Source organism: Heliangelus exortis, chromosome 13, assembly GCF_036169615.1.
Source record: "Heliangelus exortis chromosome 13, bHelExo1.hap1, whole genome shotgun sequence".
In the NCBI taxonomy this organism is placed as follows: Eukaryota; Metazoa; Chordata; class Aves; order Apodiformes; family Trochilidae; genus Heliangelus; species Heliangelus exortis.
Genome location: NC_092434.1, coordinates 10,655,865 through 10,672,972, shown reverse-complemented (window position 1 = coordinate 10,672,972; position 17,108 = coordinate 10,655,865). Strand labels below are relative to the sequence as shown.

The following is a 17,108-nucleotide window of genomic DNA, read 5'->3' as shown; positions in this document are numbered from 1 at the left end:
CCCCCCCACAGCTCCCCTTCCGCCGCTGGGGGGCGCAGAGCGCGGGCAGCGCCCATTGGCCGCCGGGCGCTGGGGGCGGTTCGGTTCGGTTCGGTGGGAGCGCAGCGGGACCGGTGGCGGAGGGGAGCCGACGGGCGCGGGGCGGCCGGGGAACGCTCGCTGGGGGTGGCCGAGGCCCTTCCGCGGAGGTACGGGGCTGAGCGGGGCTGCGGGGGGGCCCGAGCAGTCGCCTTGTGCGTAGGGGGGAAGTTTCGGAAGAGTCGAGGGTTTCCGCCGTGGGGCCGGTTCGGCGCGGGGGGAGCGGTCCGGGACTGCGCTCCGTTCTGGCCGGTGTAGGAGAGAGGCGCGGGGGAGGCCACGGTCGCATGCGGGAGGGATGGGTCCTCGCCCACCCACGGGTCACCCTCCAGGTGACTGCCCCGCTCACGGGGAGCCGGTCAGCACCGGGCACCGGCTGGGGCTCTGCAGTTCCCCGGTGTCCGAGCTCGAGTGCCGGTTTCTTGATTTTTTGCAGAACGGACTCTTAAGTTACCAAGTTTGGCTGTGTACCGAAAGCACAGAAATCGATCCCTTTGCGGAGGTGTAAGAGCAATCCCCAGCCTGGGCCATACATCTCTCCTAAAGGGCACACGGGCTTGCAGGCATCGGGAGTGCCGGGGAGTTCATCTCTCCCGTGGGACCTGCTCGCCGTCACCCGCCAGCCCGCGAATGTCGTTTGTCACCCGCACTGGTCCAGCCCGAGCCTATAGCGGGTGGCGAGTGCTGCTCCGCTGGGTCTCTCGCCTCCCGCTCCGGCGCCCGGGAGTTCCCCATGGAGGCCTCTTCCCCGCGGGCCCCGGCCAGGTTGAGGCTGATGAGCGGGGAGCAGGAGGCGTGCGGGGAGCGGGGATGCACCGCCGAGGATGTGCGCGTAATGGAGAGCAGGGCAGAGGGAGGCGGGGAGGCTCTTCTGGAGTTTCAGGTTTTTCTTCCCTCCATAAAAAGCTGCTTGGATGCCTCTCAGCCTGGGTGTCACGTGCAAGAGGCACAACTGAGCTTGGGCTACCGACTGCTGGTTTTAGGAGCATCAGCCTGAGCTCCTCAAAAGACACCGCTCAGCTGTGCCTGTGCTCTGACCCTATATCTGCTAGAAGACCTGGGCATGCTGAGTAACAGTGGAAAAAAGTTCAGTAGCTCAGTTAATCCATATCCCACCGGGACTGGTGGCATTTCTCAATGCAAGACCTGATTTGAGAGTCAGTCCCAAAATGCACATGTACTCAGTCAGGTTCCTCATGAGCACATCTAGAAAGGGGGCTACCAGACGCTGTGCCCCCTTTGGCCTGCAGTGGCCCAGCAGTTAGGGCATGCTGGGAAGGAAGGAGAGGCAAGCTGAAATCCCCTCCAGCTGGAAAAGGAGAGGAGCTATGTTTTTCTTGTTCTAAATGCCTGTGCTGGCTGAAAGGTGGCTGTGTCCTGCTTACTGTGTGTGCTTGGTGAGAGCTTATGCCAGCCCCGACTCCAGGAGAAACTTCTCAGCTGAGCTAAGTAGAAAGAGGGAGTAAGGGAAAGCCTCAGGAAGATGAGGCTCAGGGCATTTTCTGCTGGCAGACCTCAGGAGTCCCATCTCAATGAACCAATACTTACAGACCGTTCCTTGCATTAGTTATGCAATGGATACCAAGACTGTCAGGTCTGTTTGATAACAAGAGTAGAAGAATCAGGTAGAACAGCTCACTGCATGGCCACACCTAAGCCTAACAGACTTGAAAAACATACTCCAGACTCACTGACCCAGGAGCTTAAGTTGAAATGCTCTGCCTGGCATGCATCAACATGGCTGTTTATAATCACAAGTGAACAAGTGCTCATTGTTAGCTTTGTGGCTTGCTTACTTCTGGAGCAGAGTGCCAAAGAGCATTTTTTTTTACTTTGAATGTCAGTCGTATTCACTGAGTTACATATTCACTGCATAATAGTTGATCACATGCAGAACCAACAGATCTCGATGAAGAAAACACCCCTAAATTTTGCCATGCCAAAAACTCCCATCAAAAGTAGCACTCCAGTAAGGTACACCTTCCCACCCTCACTTAAACTGTGTAAGCTTCTGCTGCACGTGATGCCCATGCATACCTATTGCTTGGTAAGCATCATGTCCCTGTGACCTGATAGAGCAAACTTGAATAGACAGGAAAAAAATATTTGCCAAAATTAATTAAAAATATTAGAGTTTATGTTGTCATTTTCATATCTCATCACTGTTGTTCTAAAGGGAGACGTTCTCACTAAAGGAGACCATAATGACCCTGAGCAGCTATTCTTATTTACCAAATTCACATAATACTTCCATTCCATTGTCAAACTGAGTAGTATTTGCAGTGAGGCACAATATTAACATGAAATTGGTTTGTATGTGGTTACTCAAGCTGTCTTGAACTCGGGGTGGGATTGACCTGGCATGCAATGGGGTGAGGCAAGCCACCCTCTGTGACTGTTTCTCCCCTCTCACAAAAATGGGAGTGCACAGATCAATAGAGTTAGTAGTCAATAGAGTAAGTTAGTAGTCAGAGTTAGTAGTCTAAGTCTAAAGTGAGGCAATATGAATCCAATCTCTCCTGTTTTTTTTCTTCTACTCCTTAGCACACATATGTGCTGTTCTCAAGTCATTTATGCCTGAGGGGAGAGAGAAAGAATTAAAAGGCTCTGCTTTTGCTTCCTCAGGAAAACTCCTTTGGGAAGCAGGCAGGGCTAAAGCAGCAGCTGACACTTCTAGTCTTAATAGGGAAAATTTTCCCAGAAGAGAGTTAACTTTTCTTTGCTTAACTCATGGCATTTTAAGTAGGTAACAACCAGTGGCTGGAGGAATAAGGACAGGTAGAAACTCACTTTCACTTCTCAGTTACATTGCAGGACTGTAATCATCCCATCCTGCCCTTTCTCCCTTTGCTCCACACAGCAAGTCCCAGGGCATTCTGGCCTATGTAGAGGCCCAAATCAAGACACAGCTAAAGCTTTCACAGCAGCAGGACTTGGACTCCTCTTTGAAAATGAGCTTATGCTTCCTGGCTCTTTGTTGGCACAGTCTTTGTATCTGATAGTACCTTTTAATTTCCACTGGGATCCAGTACACAGAGATCCCTAGAAACAGAGTTGTCACAGGTACTCCACTAACTGGAGAGATTGCACCATGCTTCTAAAATACATAAAATAATAGTGAAAGATGCAGGCTAAGTACTGGGACTCCGTACCCCCCCAAGAAAAAAAACAAGAAAGCAAGACAGGTGGGAGCAGGATTAACTGCTTTGGTTCATCCCACTTGATCTAACTTTTTTTCCAAAAGTCTTGACAGTATTTTGCTGCTTTTGCAGTCTTTCCAAACTTCCCAAGCTATAATTTCAGTTTTTCTGTTTCCTTTGCTTTTCTCTGTGGCCATATTGCTCTTTCACTTAAGAGTTCCTCATCCAAGGATTTGTTTCTAAGAAACCCTGAGACACCATCCCAGGACAGGTAGGACTGCAAATGTTCAAAGACAGGGCATTTGGTTGGTTCTGTTGTAGACTGTAGTTTTTCCTGCCTGTTAGTTCTTCAACCTAATTTCTGTGTTTAACTGGCCACACAACACTTTTCAGAGAAAGCTATTTCTGCAGGGTAGGTCGCTTAATTTAGGTCACCCAGGGCTAAACCAGTGCCTTCTCTTTGCACAGGACACTCTTGCTTGACCTAAAGAACAAAATTGTGAGGATTCCAAGAAATAGGCCAGTTGCTGTCAAATAGCTCAGGCGAGAGTTAAAGGGTGTGCAGCAACCGTGAGCAGTGGCTCTGTGGTTTTCCACATAGCAAAGGGGTGATTTGGAGTGAAGGACAAGGGAAGAATGTAAATCATCACTGTCCCAAACACACAGGACCAGGAGTGTTGTCCTCCTCCTCTTCCCTTTCTCCTCCAGCATCCATGACTGCCAGGACTTTGGACGAGTAGGACAGGGAAAATGGTGGGGAGAGGCTCTGCATTAGTGATTCAGTGAACCACTAGGAGCAACCAGGGCAGCAGACATCCCTGTCTGTGCTCACAGAGCTGCCTCGTGATGTCTGAGTTACCTCTCTGGAGGAGGAAATGATTCAGGTTCCCGTGCCCGAGTGGCCCTGGGCAGCAGCTCCCTGCAGTGCAGGAGGGGCTGGGTACAACCAAAAATTGAACTTACAGGACAAAGCCCTTTGCTTAATGCAAACTACTAATAGAAAAACACTCACTTTTGCTTCAGAATTACACTTATCTAGGGTTTTCTATTAAATCAGAAAACCCCAACAGACTATTGAAACCCCAGCTTGGATGAGAAGGTGTGGGAAGGGGAGAGCGTGCTGCCTTCCACTTCCCTTTCAGCAGAGATCACACTATTTTCAGAATTATGTGTCTTGTAACTGGAAAACCAGCAGCCCCAGCATAGCATGGGGTAGTGGAGGAGGAGCTTGGCTTCTCTGGGTTTATTCACCTCGTGGCTGCTTTTCTCTTCCCCCCCCCCCCCCCCCCCTTCTGCCTCCTTTTATCCCCTTTATGCAGGGAGGGCCAGTGGTAACAGGCAATGCTACACTCTGTTTTGTTCCTGCCTCATCTCTGACCCAAAATGAAGTTGTGGGGTGCATGTGTCTGTAACTAATCTTTGAGAAAACGGGTGTGCAGTCAGAAAAGGGAGGCTTGCTCTCAAGACCACAGATCCCTTCCCTGAGCCTGCTTCCACCCCAGTATCAGTTAGCTCCCTGCTGCAGCTGCATGCCCTGTGCCAGCACTGAGATGGACAGAAAGGGAGGGTCCTGGTACCATTCAGCTCTCACAGTACCATAGCTCCTGAGCAAGTACTTACACTTTCACAGTAGTGCATTCAGACCAGCCAGCTTCCTTTGCTATGGACACACAGTTATAGAAGGAAGAAACAGAGCTGTAATGGAATGGAATGTAGAGGTTTCTATTGCTGCAGGCTAAACCATCCCAGTATAGACCAGGCTGTTCTAAAATGGGTTCAGAAAGGTTGAAAAAATTATTTTAAAAGGTTACAAACTGAAGTGAAGTAGTGGGTATTGAAGTAGTAATGAGAGCACTCCTAACCTCAGGTCACATTCGGAGTCTCACCTGAGTGTGTGTTTCATACACAGCCTCAGCGCAGTGCAAATGTTTACAGCTTCACCACTTCTCTATTTCTCTCCCATCAGAGCGAGCTGGAGATGGTTGACCATCTTGCAAACACTGAGATCAACAGCCAGCGCATTGCTGCTGTGGAAAACTGCTTTGGAGCTTCTGGACAGCCCTTAGCTGTGCCAGGAAGAGTCCTTTTAGGAGAAGGGATTTTAACCAAAGAATGTCGCAAGAAACCAAAGCCTCGCATATTCTTCCTTTTCAATGACATCCTCGTCTATGGCAGCATCGTCATCAACAAAAGGAAGTACAATTCCCAGCACATCATTCCCCTTGAAGATGTCACTTTGGAGACGCTGCCAGACACCTTGCAGATGAAGAACCGCTGGATGATTAAAACCTCAAAGAAGTCCTTTGTGGTTTCTGCGGCCTCCCTCACGGAGAGGAAGGAGTGGATCAGCCATCTGGAGGAGTGCATCAGGCACCTGCTGACAAAGATGGGCCGGCAGCCTTCCACAGAGCACGCAGCCCCCTGGATCCCAGACAAGGCCACGGACATCTGCATGCGCTGCACGCAGACCAAGTTCTCCACGCTTACCCGAAGGCACCACTGCCGCAAGTGTGGCTTTGTTGTCTGTGCAGACTGCTCCAGGCAGAGGTTCCTGATGCCCCGGCTGTCCCCCAAACCTCTGAGGGTCTGCAACCTGTGCTACAGGCAGCTGCTGGCAGAAAAGAAGAAGGAGGCAGAGGCAGATCGCAGGCAGCTACCGCCGATCCACTCCGCTATCCCAGGTTACGAACCCTCCAGTGGTGATGACAGTGACAAGTCTGATGATGACAAAGCTGACCAGTGGCCAGCAGACACAGCGTTTTATACCTCAGAAGTATCCTGGTCATCTTTCCATAGCTGACCTCCTTGAGATTTCAAGGCACTTAGACATTGGAAAGCCAGCTTCTGGCCTCCAATGCAGCTGCTTTGTGATATTTTCTCTGGAGGCTATGTCTAGGAAGATGGATCTTGGCCCCTATATGTGTTGTCTGCATGGGGACAAAATACGGTATTACCCCTCTAAGAATGTGTCTTATATGACATGAGTTCAGAGGGCAACAGCTCAGTGAAGAGCTTGGACCAGGGAAGAGACCTTGGCCAAAATGAGCTCACCCTTCAGTGCCTTAGTCTGCAAAACCAGAGCAATACTGACTTCATTTCTCAAATCATTTGAGATCAGCTTTTGGGAGAAAAAAGGAGCAAGAAATTCTGGAGCTGAACATGCCTGTCTGCTGGTTCCTCTGTCCTGGCAAGAACCATTCCAGATGCTGTTTTTTCACAGGCTTCCATTGCTACACCTTGTTCTCTCAACTTTGGGAACACTAAGGAAACTGCTCCAATTGCAGGGACCTTGTACAAGGCTTGGTGTGAACAGCCTTAGCAAAGCACTGGAGCATTCCTGCTCATTTGCAGGGAAAGAGGCCGTTTTGGTGGTTCCAGGAGATGAGGGAGGAAGGAAAGGGTTAAAAGGACAGGTGAAATTATGCAGAACGGTGAGACCAGGAGGGAGAAATACCAGAGCTGACTTAGCTAAGTGCAGAGCCCTAGATCTCAAAATCAGGCAGTTCCACTAGATTACCAACAACTTGAACTCAAGTCTATTGAGTAAAAGGATAGCGCAGGGAAGATTTGTTAAAAGTTATGAAAAATCCAGGAAAATATTCCAGATTAAGGTCCTATGAAGTACAGCACTCCCACTTCCCTCACAAGCAGGAGCCCAAGGCATTGAATGCACACTTGTGGACTCTGCTCATGTCTATCAGTCACAAAGCCCAAAGTTAAGGTCCTTTATGTACTTCCAGGACTGAAGCCCAAAACCTGACAGTTAACTTGAGATAATTTTAAAACTACAAAATTTTAAAGTCAAGTTAAAACTAAACTGTGCTTATTTCAAGTATTCTATCATGGTATAGCGTGACAGTAAGGATACTGAAAATCAGACAACAGCAATTGTTTTGCAGCAGACATTTCTACAAACTCAATTTTTACTTTTAGTATATTTTTGTATGTGCCTTTTATGCTCTGGAAAGGAACATGGCTGGAAGTACAGCACCAATGTTATAAACTGTTTCCTTACCGTGACCCTGTTCTAGTGGTTGCCTGCCAGATGGCCAGACTTAGGTGTGGTGTTTTTTTTAATTTCAGTTCAAAGTAATCATTCTTACTGCCTTTTGTAAACTGCCACTGTTCCAGCAAATTTGTATCACTTGATTGTGTGTCAATAAAGATAATACCCAACAGGAAGAAGTCAGGAAAATATGACAATAAAGCATGTTGTTATTTAACAAGAGTCTTAAAGAAGAGCTGGGATTCAGGCCTGGCTGGCCAGTGTGAGTTTTGACTCCTCAGCTGTGAAGTGAATGCTCTGGGTTTCTATTTACTGCTTGAAAATAAAAACAAGTGAAAAAAAACAATTGCCAAATCTGATGCTTTCTTTCTATTTACACCATGTTATCTGACCAGTTTTCCCAAGTCTTTGTGATCCCCTGCAGTAGCCTCTATTAACTGAAATGGTATTTTTAAAGTGGGGGCACAGCTTAGAGTGGTCAACAAACCTTATGACCTAAGCAGATGGTTTTGGGTTTTAAAGCAATAAGTACACCGAGTTCTGTTTTTTCCATCCCTCTCCAAGCTTATTTCATAACTTTGCACAGCAGTGATTGTTTTTACAATGCCTTCCACCCACCAGAAGGGTGCATATGCTATGCAAACAGAAAATGACCTTAAAAGCAAACAGCCATTGGAGGGGTTCACAAGCCAAAAATAGCCCAGCTGCTGACTCCAAGTCCATAGCTGGCGTTCTAGTTCCCTGCTGCTATGGCAAAACTGCCAGTTTCTTCCTAGTAACAAGCTCCAAAGGTGTATTCCAGTTGTGAACCTACTTCTTAGTTCTCTCAGAAATCAGCTTTTCTTCATCTTAGGTCTCTAAAGGTCTTACTGTTATCATTTCCCAAAAGAGCTATGAACTGTTTTTATCCACTAGTGAAGGACTGGCATGCCTCTAGCAAATGCCTTCTTTCTGAGCAAGAGCTTTTCTTAACCACAGCAGGGGCAGAACCACAACAAACAAACAAACAAACAAACTCCACCAAACACAACCCAGCCCCCTTTTTTTTCTGTGCATGCTGGAGCAGATGGCCTTTCTGGAAATGCACACACCTCCCAGCAACTGGAATGTCCCTGTTCCTTACAGGAGGTAGGTATGGAGAAAAGTCAAGGGTGGAAAAGCTGCAGCACTTGTGAGTAAGTGGCTGTAAGGGGGACTTGCATCGCATAAGCACGCTGCTATTCTGAACTGTGGTGTCTTGGAGACAAGGAGGTGCACATGAGCACTTGCACTTCCAGAGGCTTACATATACACTGCCTTGTGTGCATGACAGTGCTTTCTCCCAAGAGTTTTTCCTGTTGCTAGCCAGCTGCTTGGTGTTTCTCCCAGCTCCACAGTCGTTCAGGCAGTGCCAGGGTACAGCACTGCAGCTGCTGCCAAGCAGAGACACCTGGAAAGGCTGGGGCTGCTGTGGGCTTGAGAAAACATTTCATATGGAAGCATCAAGTAACCTTAAGTAACTCCTAAACTGTTAATGTCCAAGGTAAAAGGAGCCGGACCAGGAAAACATGGGGAAATTCAAACAAAGCCTCTTCCCCCACTGCCTGTACTTTTACAGTCAAGCTGGGGAGCTCAGCACTGGGATTACAGCTTGGGGCTCCTGGCTCCTGGCCTGCTGAACACATGGGTTTTACATCATGAGCTGTGCTGTTACAGTTCAGCCTGGAGTTGTCCAGTCCAATTCTGTCTCCAGTGCAGTAATGGGGCATTTCCTGACGGTTTGGGTTATTTCTTTTTTGAGCTAAATAAATGCCTTTCCAGGGGTTCATTAAAGTTTGCAAGTCCATGCAACCAGGAAGAGCAGGAGTTTGTATGCTCGCTTTGGAAAAACATCTGCAGGCTGATGATTTTGTGGGATCATATCCTCCTCCTGAAAGGCTCCCAGACATGATGTGTGGGGATCAGTAGCCAGAAGGGGCTCCTTGCTCAGCCCCTGCCTGAGGGTGTCATGGCCCAGAGGGCACAGCACTGTACAGCAATCCCTGCTGCACTCCAGCCTTGGCACTGCCTGAACCAGTGTGGACTGGTTCAGGAAATCAGTTCAGGAAATCCTGCTCCCTCAAACAGAAAATGGAGCCCAGACACTTTTAGAAAAACGTAGGAGTTGTTTGGCCCTCAGCAAAATGGTTCCTTTCCAACGAGGCATGGAAGAGCCAGAGGACAGCACCTGCAGCTGTCAGGAGCAAGAACACTGCTCTGAACATGGAGAGCGCTGGGGATTCTCCAGCAAAGAGACAGGAAAACATTTAAGGGCCGTGCAGTGAGGCAGTCCTCTTCTGCTCTCCAAAACCTATAGGAAGGTGAGGAAGAGGATGGCACTGTTGTGGCAGCCAATCACAAAAGCTGAAGAAAAGGTAACGGAGATTTTCTCTGTGAATAAAGTGAAAAGAAAGAAAGGATCAAGTGGGTTCAGTGAAACACACATGCTTCACCATCCCAGGTGCAGCCAAGGCACCCCACCTTCTCCAGGGCATGGCTCCGACTCAGCAGTTCACAAGCATTTGGAGGCAGCAGGGTGAAGCCAGCCACTTTCACAGTCAGATTCTGCTCCCAGTTCCCCAGAACACTCAAGTTTTTATCCTAGCAGGAGTTCTGGCTCTGACACAGCCCATGGCCTCTTCTGACTCACTACTGCTGTGAGACAGTTTCTCGTGTTCCTCAGCCTGGGATTTTTGGTTAGCAGGAGGAACTGAGGAGCACAGATGGTCCCAGCTACTGCTAAGCTTTAAAGTGATGTGTCTCCAGTAAAAAATACAGGCTTCTGTTCCCAACCCGTTTTGCTCCGGACCATGAATCTTTATGAAGGTTACAGGCAGAAAGATGTTACACTGCTGTCACTTCCATGGTGACACAATATGGCAAAAGAGCCCCAAGAAACCCTTGCTCCTTGCCTAAGTCCCAAACACTGGAGATGCTGTCCAGAGCACCAGGGAAGCACAGGCTGCACACCATGGTGAGCAGTTGCACTGAGGAGCAACACGCAGACAGGTCTGCTTTATGTTGTATACCACAGGCAGTAGAAACCCCAGTGCCACACACCTGTATGGGAAGAAGCCTCTCTTGCCTGCACACTTGATCATAAATGAAACCTCCAAACAAACAAACATGACAGCTGGTGCTAGGGTCCCAAGGTGGCAGTGGGAGGAGATGAGGCAGTATGGAGTGCTGACCAACACTGAGTGACTCCCTCTGAACCTGGCATTTGGATTCATTTCCAGTGAGGCCTGGAAATGCAAATAAACCATAAGCAGGTTTTCCATAAACCTCTTATCAAGGGGTTCAGGGCCAAGAGCAAGTTACACAACCTCCCTGGTTTGGTACTGTAGGACAGGCAGAGAAGAAGGAGGGGAGGCAGATGGAAGGTTTTGCTGTAACAGAGGGCACTGGAGTGTCCTCTCCTGCACAAACCACTCTGGGGCAGAGCCCCCACTGCCAGCAACGATCCTAATGCCCATAATTCTGCTGCCTGAGCTGCTCCATGTGCCAAGGGACTGGTGTGCCCCTCTTTGAGCTTTGTCTTAGCCTCTCCTTTTGTCATAGAAACAATGTGTTTTGGTGAGAACCTTAGAAAAAAAATATTTGAGAAGGGAAAAGCACTAACTCAAGTCCAGACAGGACTCTTTAATGGACAGCAACAAGGAAAAAAATAGTCATACATGGTTTCTATCATAAGTTACACATAAGGTAAAACCAGACCCTTAGTGGTTTCCTATACAAAGGACCTTCCAGAGACACCAGAGGGAAAAGTGTGACACCAAGGCTTCTCTGCTGATTTGTTCCCCCTTCCATCAAAGCTCACAGGAGGAACCAAGTCCTCTAACACACATCACATCCCCAAGTAGCCATCAGCATACAGGAATCACCCCACAGGACAGACCAGCAAGGGCCACCACATGCTGAGGAGACCCTCAGCTGCCTGCCTAGGCTGCACATCACCCTGTCTGAGCCACAGAATGAGCCCCCTGCCCATGAGAAGCACACAGGAGATCTGTATTTTTAGAAGTGTCCCTTACAGTCATCCTCAAACGGCCTTTGTGGCTGTGATGCCAACCTACAAGCTGCCAAACCAACCCACAACCCAAAGCCACCAGCAACCAGGTCACAGCTTCCTGGTTTCCAAAGTCTCTGACTCAATGAGTGTTTGCTCAGCAGTGAGTTCCAGTGAACCAAATGAAGCCTCCAGCTCTTTCCAAAAAATGGCCTTGAGCATGCTGGTTTACTGACCAGCCTCTAAGAGCCAAGCAGCCCAACAAGGTTTTGCTGTGCACGGCTTTCTTAGCCCAAAGGTGTTTTGTACATTCCTGTAAGACTTGGCACACCCTGTGCATGCCACCCTCGCTCCCCAGTACACCAGTCCAGTCCCTGTAGCTGTGGCCACCAAAGTGGGAGAGGTGCCTGAGCATCTTCCCCCAGCACAGCTCCAGCAGCAGGAGGGAGCCTCACACCACTTACAGGGACGTCTCCCCTGCCAGGAGAGGCTGTTTTTCACTGTCTTGGCAGGATCCAACTTCTCTCCCTGACACACTCCTAACACAGCTGAAGTGTCTGAATCACCCCATGGAGCAGAGTGAAGCTGTGCAATAACCCTTCAAGAGCCTCTACAGCAGAGCTTTCTGCTGTGGTTCACACTGGGGAGATGTGTTACCCCTCCCAAACATCAGCAGACAGGCTGGTGTCAGTCACACCCTCCCTACAGCCTTGTCCTGCTGGGTATCAGGCTGCAGATGGGTCTGTTCATTCTACTAGTACCACATACAGCACCTGCAGGACAGCAGGACAAGCAAGCCACTGGGTCTGTACTGGGCCCCAACAGACACTGGGGATGTCACATGCTGCAGCCATCTGTTTGCAAGGAAACAGCCTTAAGGATGAGAGGTTCTACAAAATCCACGGATAAAGAGCCACAGCGTTAATCAGGAGAGGATGACAAATGGAGACTGCCACACTGCTGCTTCAAGACTTCAGCAGTACCACTGCTGTTTCTATAATACAACTGTCAGAGGTACATTTCCTTCATAAAAACAGGGTCTGTAATGCAGCTGGCGTAGCCCCCAAACAAGGGCAGCCCCTCACAGCGTGCCCCTGGGGCTCAAAGACAGTTCCTTCTGGAGCAGCAGCACTGCAAGCACCCTGGCAATCACCAAGAAAGCATCTCTCACTCCAGCTGACATTCTCTTCCTCTCCTCAAGGACATGCAATAGCCAAAACCCAGCACAGTTTTGGCTGGGTGTCACAGATGGGATTCTAAGGAATGTCTCTGTTCATTTAGACCTTACAAGTTAGAGACAGATTGATCAAAATCAAGTTACTCCTTTACACAGCTTAACCCCGTTTCAGCACCTTCACCACTCAGGAGAATCATCTGAGCAATCCATGAAGCACAGGGGGAACTCCCAGGACTGCAACTCCTCTTCTCCTTGGGAGATGAGGGGAGGACCCTGTGCTGGAGGCAGGCAGAGGAGCTGGTTGTTCACCAAGTACCAGCAACACAGCTCCCCAGACGCAGGCATTCAGGGGCAGCTCCAGCAGCAGATGTTCTGTTAACAGCTGTTGGAGCACAGCAAGCTGATACATCTTCAGCACAGCTCTGCCTCCCCCCCAGAAGCACTTGAACTTTCTCCTCCCTGCCCATCCTCCCCCACCAGAATTTCTCTCTTGTGTTTTGAAGACTGAGTTTTCCTAGGGCTGGCCCACCCACCCACACTGGTGGGATGCACTGAGCAGGCCAGAGCAGGCAGCACATTCCCCCCCAGCTCAACCAGCCCTCTGATGGGATGGGTACCTCTCATCAGGTACCTCTGGGAGCAGGGACTGAGCTGGCTGCACATTTAGGAAGAACAGCAAGACAGGGGAAGAGAAGGAGCGGTTTTGCATATAAACTTTAAATTAGTTCTGTGAGAACGCTTAAACATGAAAAAAGAAAATGTGAAGACCTTTTCAATCAGCATATGACCCATGTAATCTCACTCTGTAGAACAACTTTCCCTTCTGCAAAACAAAGCAATAGCATGACCATATCTTAATACAACTTCCACTGACCATGGGTGTGAATAAAGGAGCTTTCCTTCTTTACAAATCCTGTCTAGTGATTTCAATTCTTGTGGCATGGAGGCCACATTGCTTGGTGCAAGCAATGATGATATTTGATTGTATTTTCAAGATGACACTGCAGTTTTGAGAATAAGAAAAAGCTGCAGCCAACTAAGAGAGGTTGGTGTTTCCTACTTCTGCTTTACCACTTATTTGTACACAGGAAAGGGTGCAGGGAGGAAGGCTTCACTTCTGAGCAGGATAAGAGGCACAAAGGAAAATGGGCAAGTCTTCCCCTGTCACAGGAAAACCCTTTTGTACAATACCAAGCGTGCCACACTCTTTTTAGAACACAATTGCTTTGGCAGCACATATGTCCTATTTACTTGCAGTAGCACATGTGTTGGCACAACACTGCAGCAATTGTGTGCTGCATGGATGGTAAATCTTAAAGCAGTCCTGGTAAACCAAAGCCAGAGTTCATCTACTCCACAATCACGAGGGGCAGTTTGTAAGAGGCACCTATAGCACAATACTTCCACTGCTTTAGTCTTGTCAGCCCACGGAGAGAAACTTCTCAAGGCAGTGGTTGATTCCAGACCGGTGTGTTTGATATGCCTTGCTGCCATCAGCCTGCCTTATCACTTTCTGAACACATCTTTGTTTTGGCACCTAGAGCATCCTGTGCCAATTAGCTCCACAATTCACCATTACACTGTGTGAACAAGTGCTACCCCTCACCTCTGCCAGCTCTGTGGGTGCACCCTGCCTTCTCTGCCGTGGTATTGCTCCTGCTCTTCATCTCTGTGCTGTTCACAGCCATGACCAAACCTCCCCTCACTTTTGTCTTTTTTGGGTTGAACAGATTTAAAGAGAACCCATCTCTTTTTACACAGATGCCTTCCCATAGTTTGATCCTTCCTACCTCTACAATGCCCTTTTTGGCTCAGAAAGGACAAACCAGAGCAGACTGCACAGACTGTTCAACATGTGGCTGTGACCTGAATTCATGCAGTGACATAACAGTGTTGGCTGCCTTCTGGGTTTTGTTCCCCTCTATTCTAACCTTCTTGTAACTTTCTGACCTGCTGCAGAGCACTGAGCTTGTATTGTTAGATATTGGTCCACAGTGACCTCAAGCTCTTTCCTGAGAGAAAATAGGTCACTCAGAGCCCAGCACTATGACTGGGTTATCTATTTTCTGAGGGCAATTACCAACACTAACTCATACCTACTGTCCTACTGACCACTGGCTCACAGTGATACCACAGCAGCTGAGGGCAGGCACTGCAGAGCTGTGGGCAGGTGGCTTTGCTGCCAGAAAAGTCTTGAAACGTTGTGGTTAAAGTACTGCATCTGCTCTGTTCTTTGACATGTCAGCACTGCACAAGCACTCAGTGTGGCCTGGTTTTCCTTTGTGACCAGTACACACCAGTGTGACATTGGTGTATGTACAGCAAGGCACCAGCAGCACACAAAATTGTGTCTCTTCAGTTAAGCACAGCAGTGCCTGGGTTTACATCAGCAAAACTGAAACTCCATCCTCTGGGCAGTGTTCAGAGATGATGGAGGCTGTATGCACGGATGGAAACTGCTGAAAAAAACTGGAGCCATTTTGTTAAACACTTGGCACTGCTCTGCTTTGCAAGAATATTTGAGGTTCCCAAAGATGCACCAGGGTTAACCAAAAGATGTGGGGCAACAGCTTTGAAGCTGGCTCAGTTGTTGGGTATAAGCAGCCAATAGTTGGTGAACTGATTTCCTGATTGCTGTTTTAAGGCACTATCCAATTTTGGTTTATTGCATAACAACATAGTACAGTTAAATTATGCACAGTAGAAATCCATACCATTGTCAGAGGGCTAAATGGCAGCTTAATTAGTTAGTATCTGCAGAGCACTCTGAAGACGTAAAGCACTACAAGAGCTTTCCTTATTATCTTCATTGCTACTTATCACTAGTGGCAGGATGTGAAGGCTAATCTTCACTCCACACTCACGAGGGATGTGCTGCTACCATTGTCAGCAGCCCCAGTCCCATGAGACTGGGTTGGGGACATGAAAGCCCAAAATTAGGATTAGACCCAGCAGCAGCACAGACTCCTGCAGAGCTGAACTTCAGAGACAGCAGAAAGCCTCAAGTATGCAGGCAGCTGCCAGGCAATGGGAGGTTGCTTGCTGTGGTTATGGAACAAATATTTTTATACACAGATTCCTGGAGAGAATGGCTGGGAAAAAGCAAGCAAGCCCCTTTTATGGAAACCAAAAAAGCCAGATCCAAGAGCCTGCCTCACCAGCACCCTATTTAGCATTTTATTACTGACTTTGTTCCTGCATAAGCAATTAAAAAGCTGCAGTTTGGTCAAAAGTCTGGTGCATGTGGACAGGCACCAAGAAAGTAGCTGATCCCTACTGATATTCTAGCAAGTCTTCAGCTTTAAAGCAGTATTTGCTAAACTGTTTTGCCCTATGCCCTGCCTTCTTGAGTAATGTGAAGCATTTGCTCTTGCACTCCATCTCTCCCAAGGGCAGCTGTTGCAACTTCTGCATCATTTGCTGCTTTAAAGGGAGCAAAGTTTTTGACCCAGGATTTTGGAAAATCTGTTTATGTAGGGCTTAAAATTAATATGGAAGGGAAACGTAGAGAAGTCAGATGCCCCCACTCATTTTGACTGAAAGACTAAGATTCTTAGAGCCAGAAAGGTCTGAGTAAATGCAGCCAGCTGTTAAAACTCAGAGCTGCCCTGACCTGCAGCTTCTTGCAGAAAGCTTCCAGAACTGTCAAACTGAATTGCCTGCCAGGGAGTGGGCAGAAAACTATGCATTTCACAGTTAGATGTGTGAGAACAAAAACAAAAACAAAAACAAAAACAAACAAAAAAAAAAAAATCCCACATTGAAAATACATACAAATATAAGAAGAATTTGCTTACATGCAATTCTGCACCCAGGATAGGCTTCATCCACTGGCTCACACACTGCAGCAGGACACAGAGCTCTCCTCCTGCTCCAAGGCAATGCTGGTGTCTGGGGAGGTATGGTTAGGGCTACACACACCCCTGCTCTGGCTCCATGATCTCTCTCATCAAGAACCCTTCTGTCAGGGGCTGATTTTGACTCAGCTGGGTTATTCCCTGATTAATTTGTAACAAAGTCTTGACACATAGAGCTGCTCAAGGAGTAGGTAAGGTAAAAACAAGGTTTAGAAAGCTTTTGTTTTGCTAGATCAGTTTTGACTGCAAACTACATAGATTATTCACCATACCTGACTGATACAGAAATAAGAAAGCCTTCATGCTGTCTTCAGATTACATGTACAAGGGACCAAATGTGCTCTACTCCAATGCAACATGCCAGAGCATGAGAAAGATTTCGCTTCACCCTAAATCACTCCCTATCCACTGAGGCTGAGCAGGAAATAAGGTATACAAAGTATCAGCATTCTGTTAGACACTCCTATGGGTAGTATCATTAGTTAAGGTCAAATACCAATGTACATCTTTCATTCCCCTGCATCAAAGCAAGCAGCTACATTACACAAGCCAGCAGTTTTTCCTCTTCATCTCCATTGCTATCAGCCTCTCCTGACATTTGTTACATTCCTCCTTCCTCGATGCTAATGTCCAGGATTTCCAGACTGGCAAATGGTTAGCTGCATAATAGTGCTACTACATTCTTGTAACACACCATTTCCTATAGATAGATTGAAAAGTATTTAACAAAAAAAAAAAAAAACCAAAAAAAACCCCACTCAAGAACGAGTTACCGAGTTTCTCAAGGTCACACAGCAAGCAGGCAAAAGTGCCAGCAAATGTA

General features: G+C 48.0%; 2 protein-coding genes across 2 annotated transcripts in view; both read left to right on the top strand.

The window, feature by feature from the left end:
• The window catches only part of POP4 (POP4 homolog, ribonuclease P/MRP subunit), a 377,629-nt gene that overhangs the window by 20,164 nt on the left and 340,357 nt on the right, over nucleotides 1-17,108 (top strand). The gene's annotated exons all lie outside the window — the stretch shown is intronic.
• PLEKHF1 (pleckstrin homology and FYVE domain containing 1) lies at nucleotides 51-7,444 on the top strand. The gene is made up of 2 exons (XM_071756812.1): nucleotides 51-188; nucleotides 5,185-7,444. Exon 2 carries the CDS (start codon nucleotides 5,197-5,199, stop codon nucleotides 6,016-6,018), a length of 822 nt encoding a protein of 273 aa, XP_071612913.1. The 5' UTR covers nucleotides 51-188; nucleotides 5,185-5,196; the 3' UTR covers nucleotides 6,019-7,444.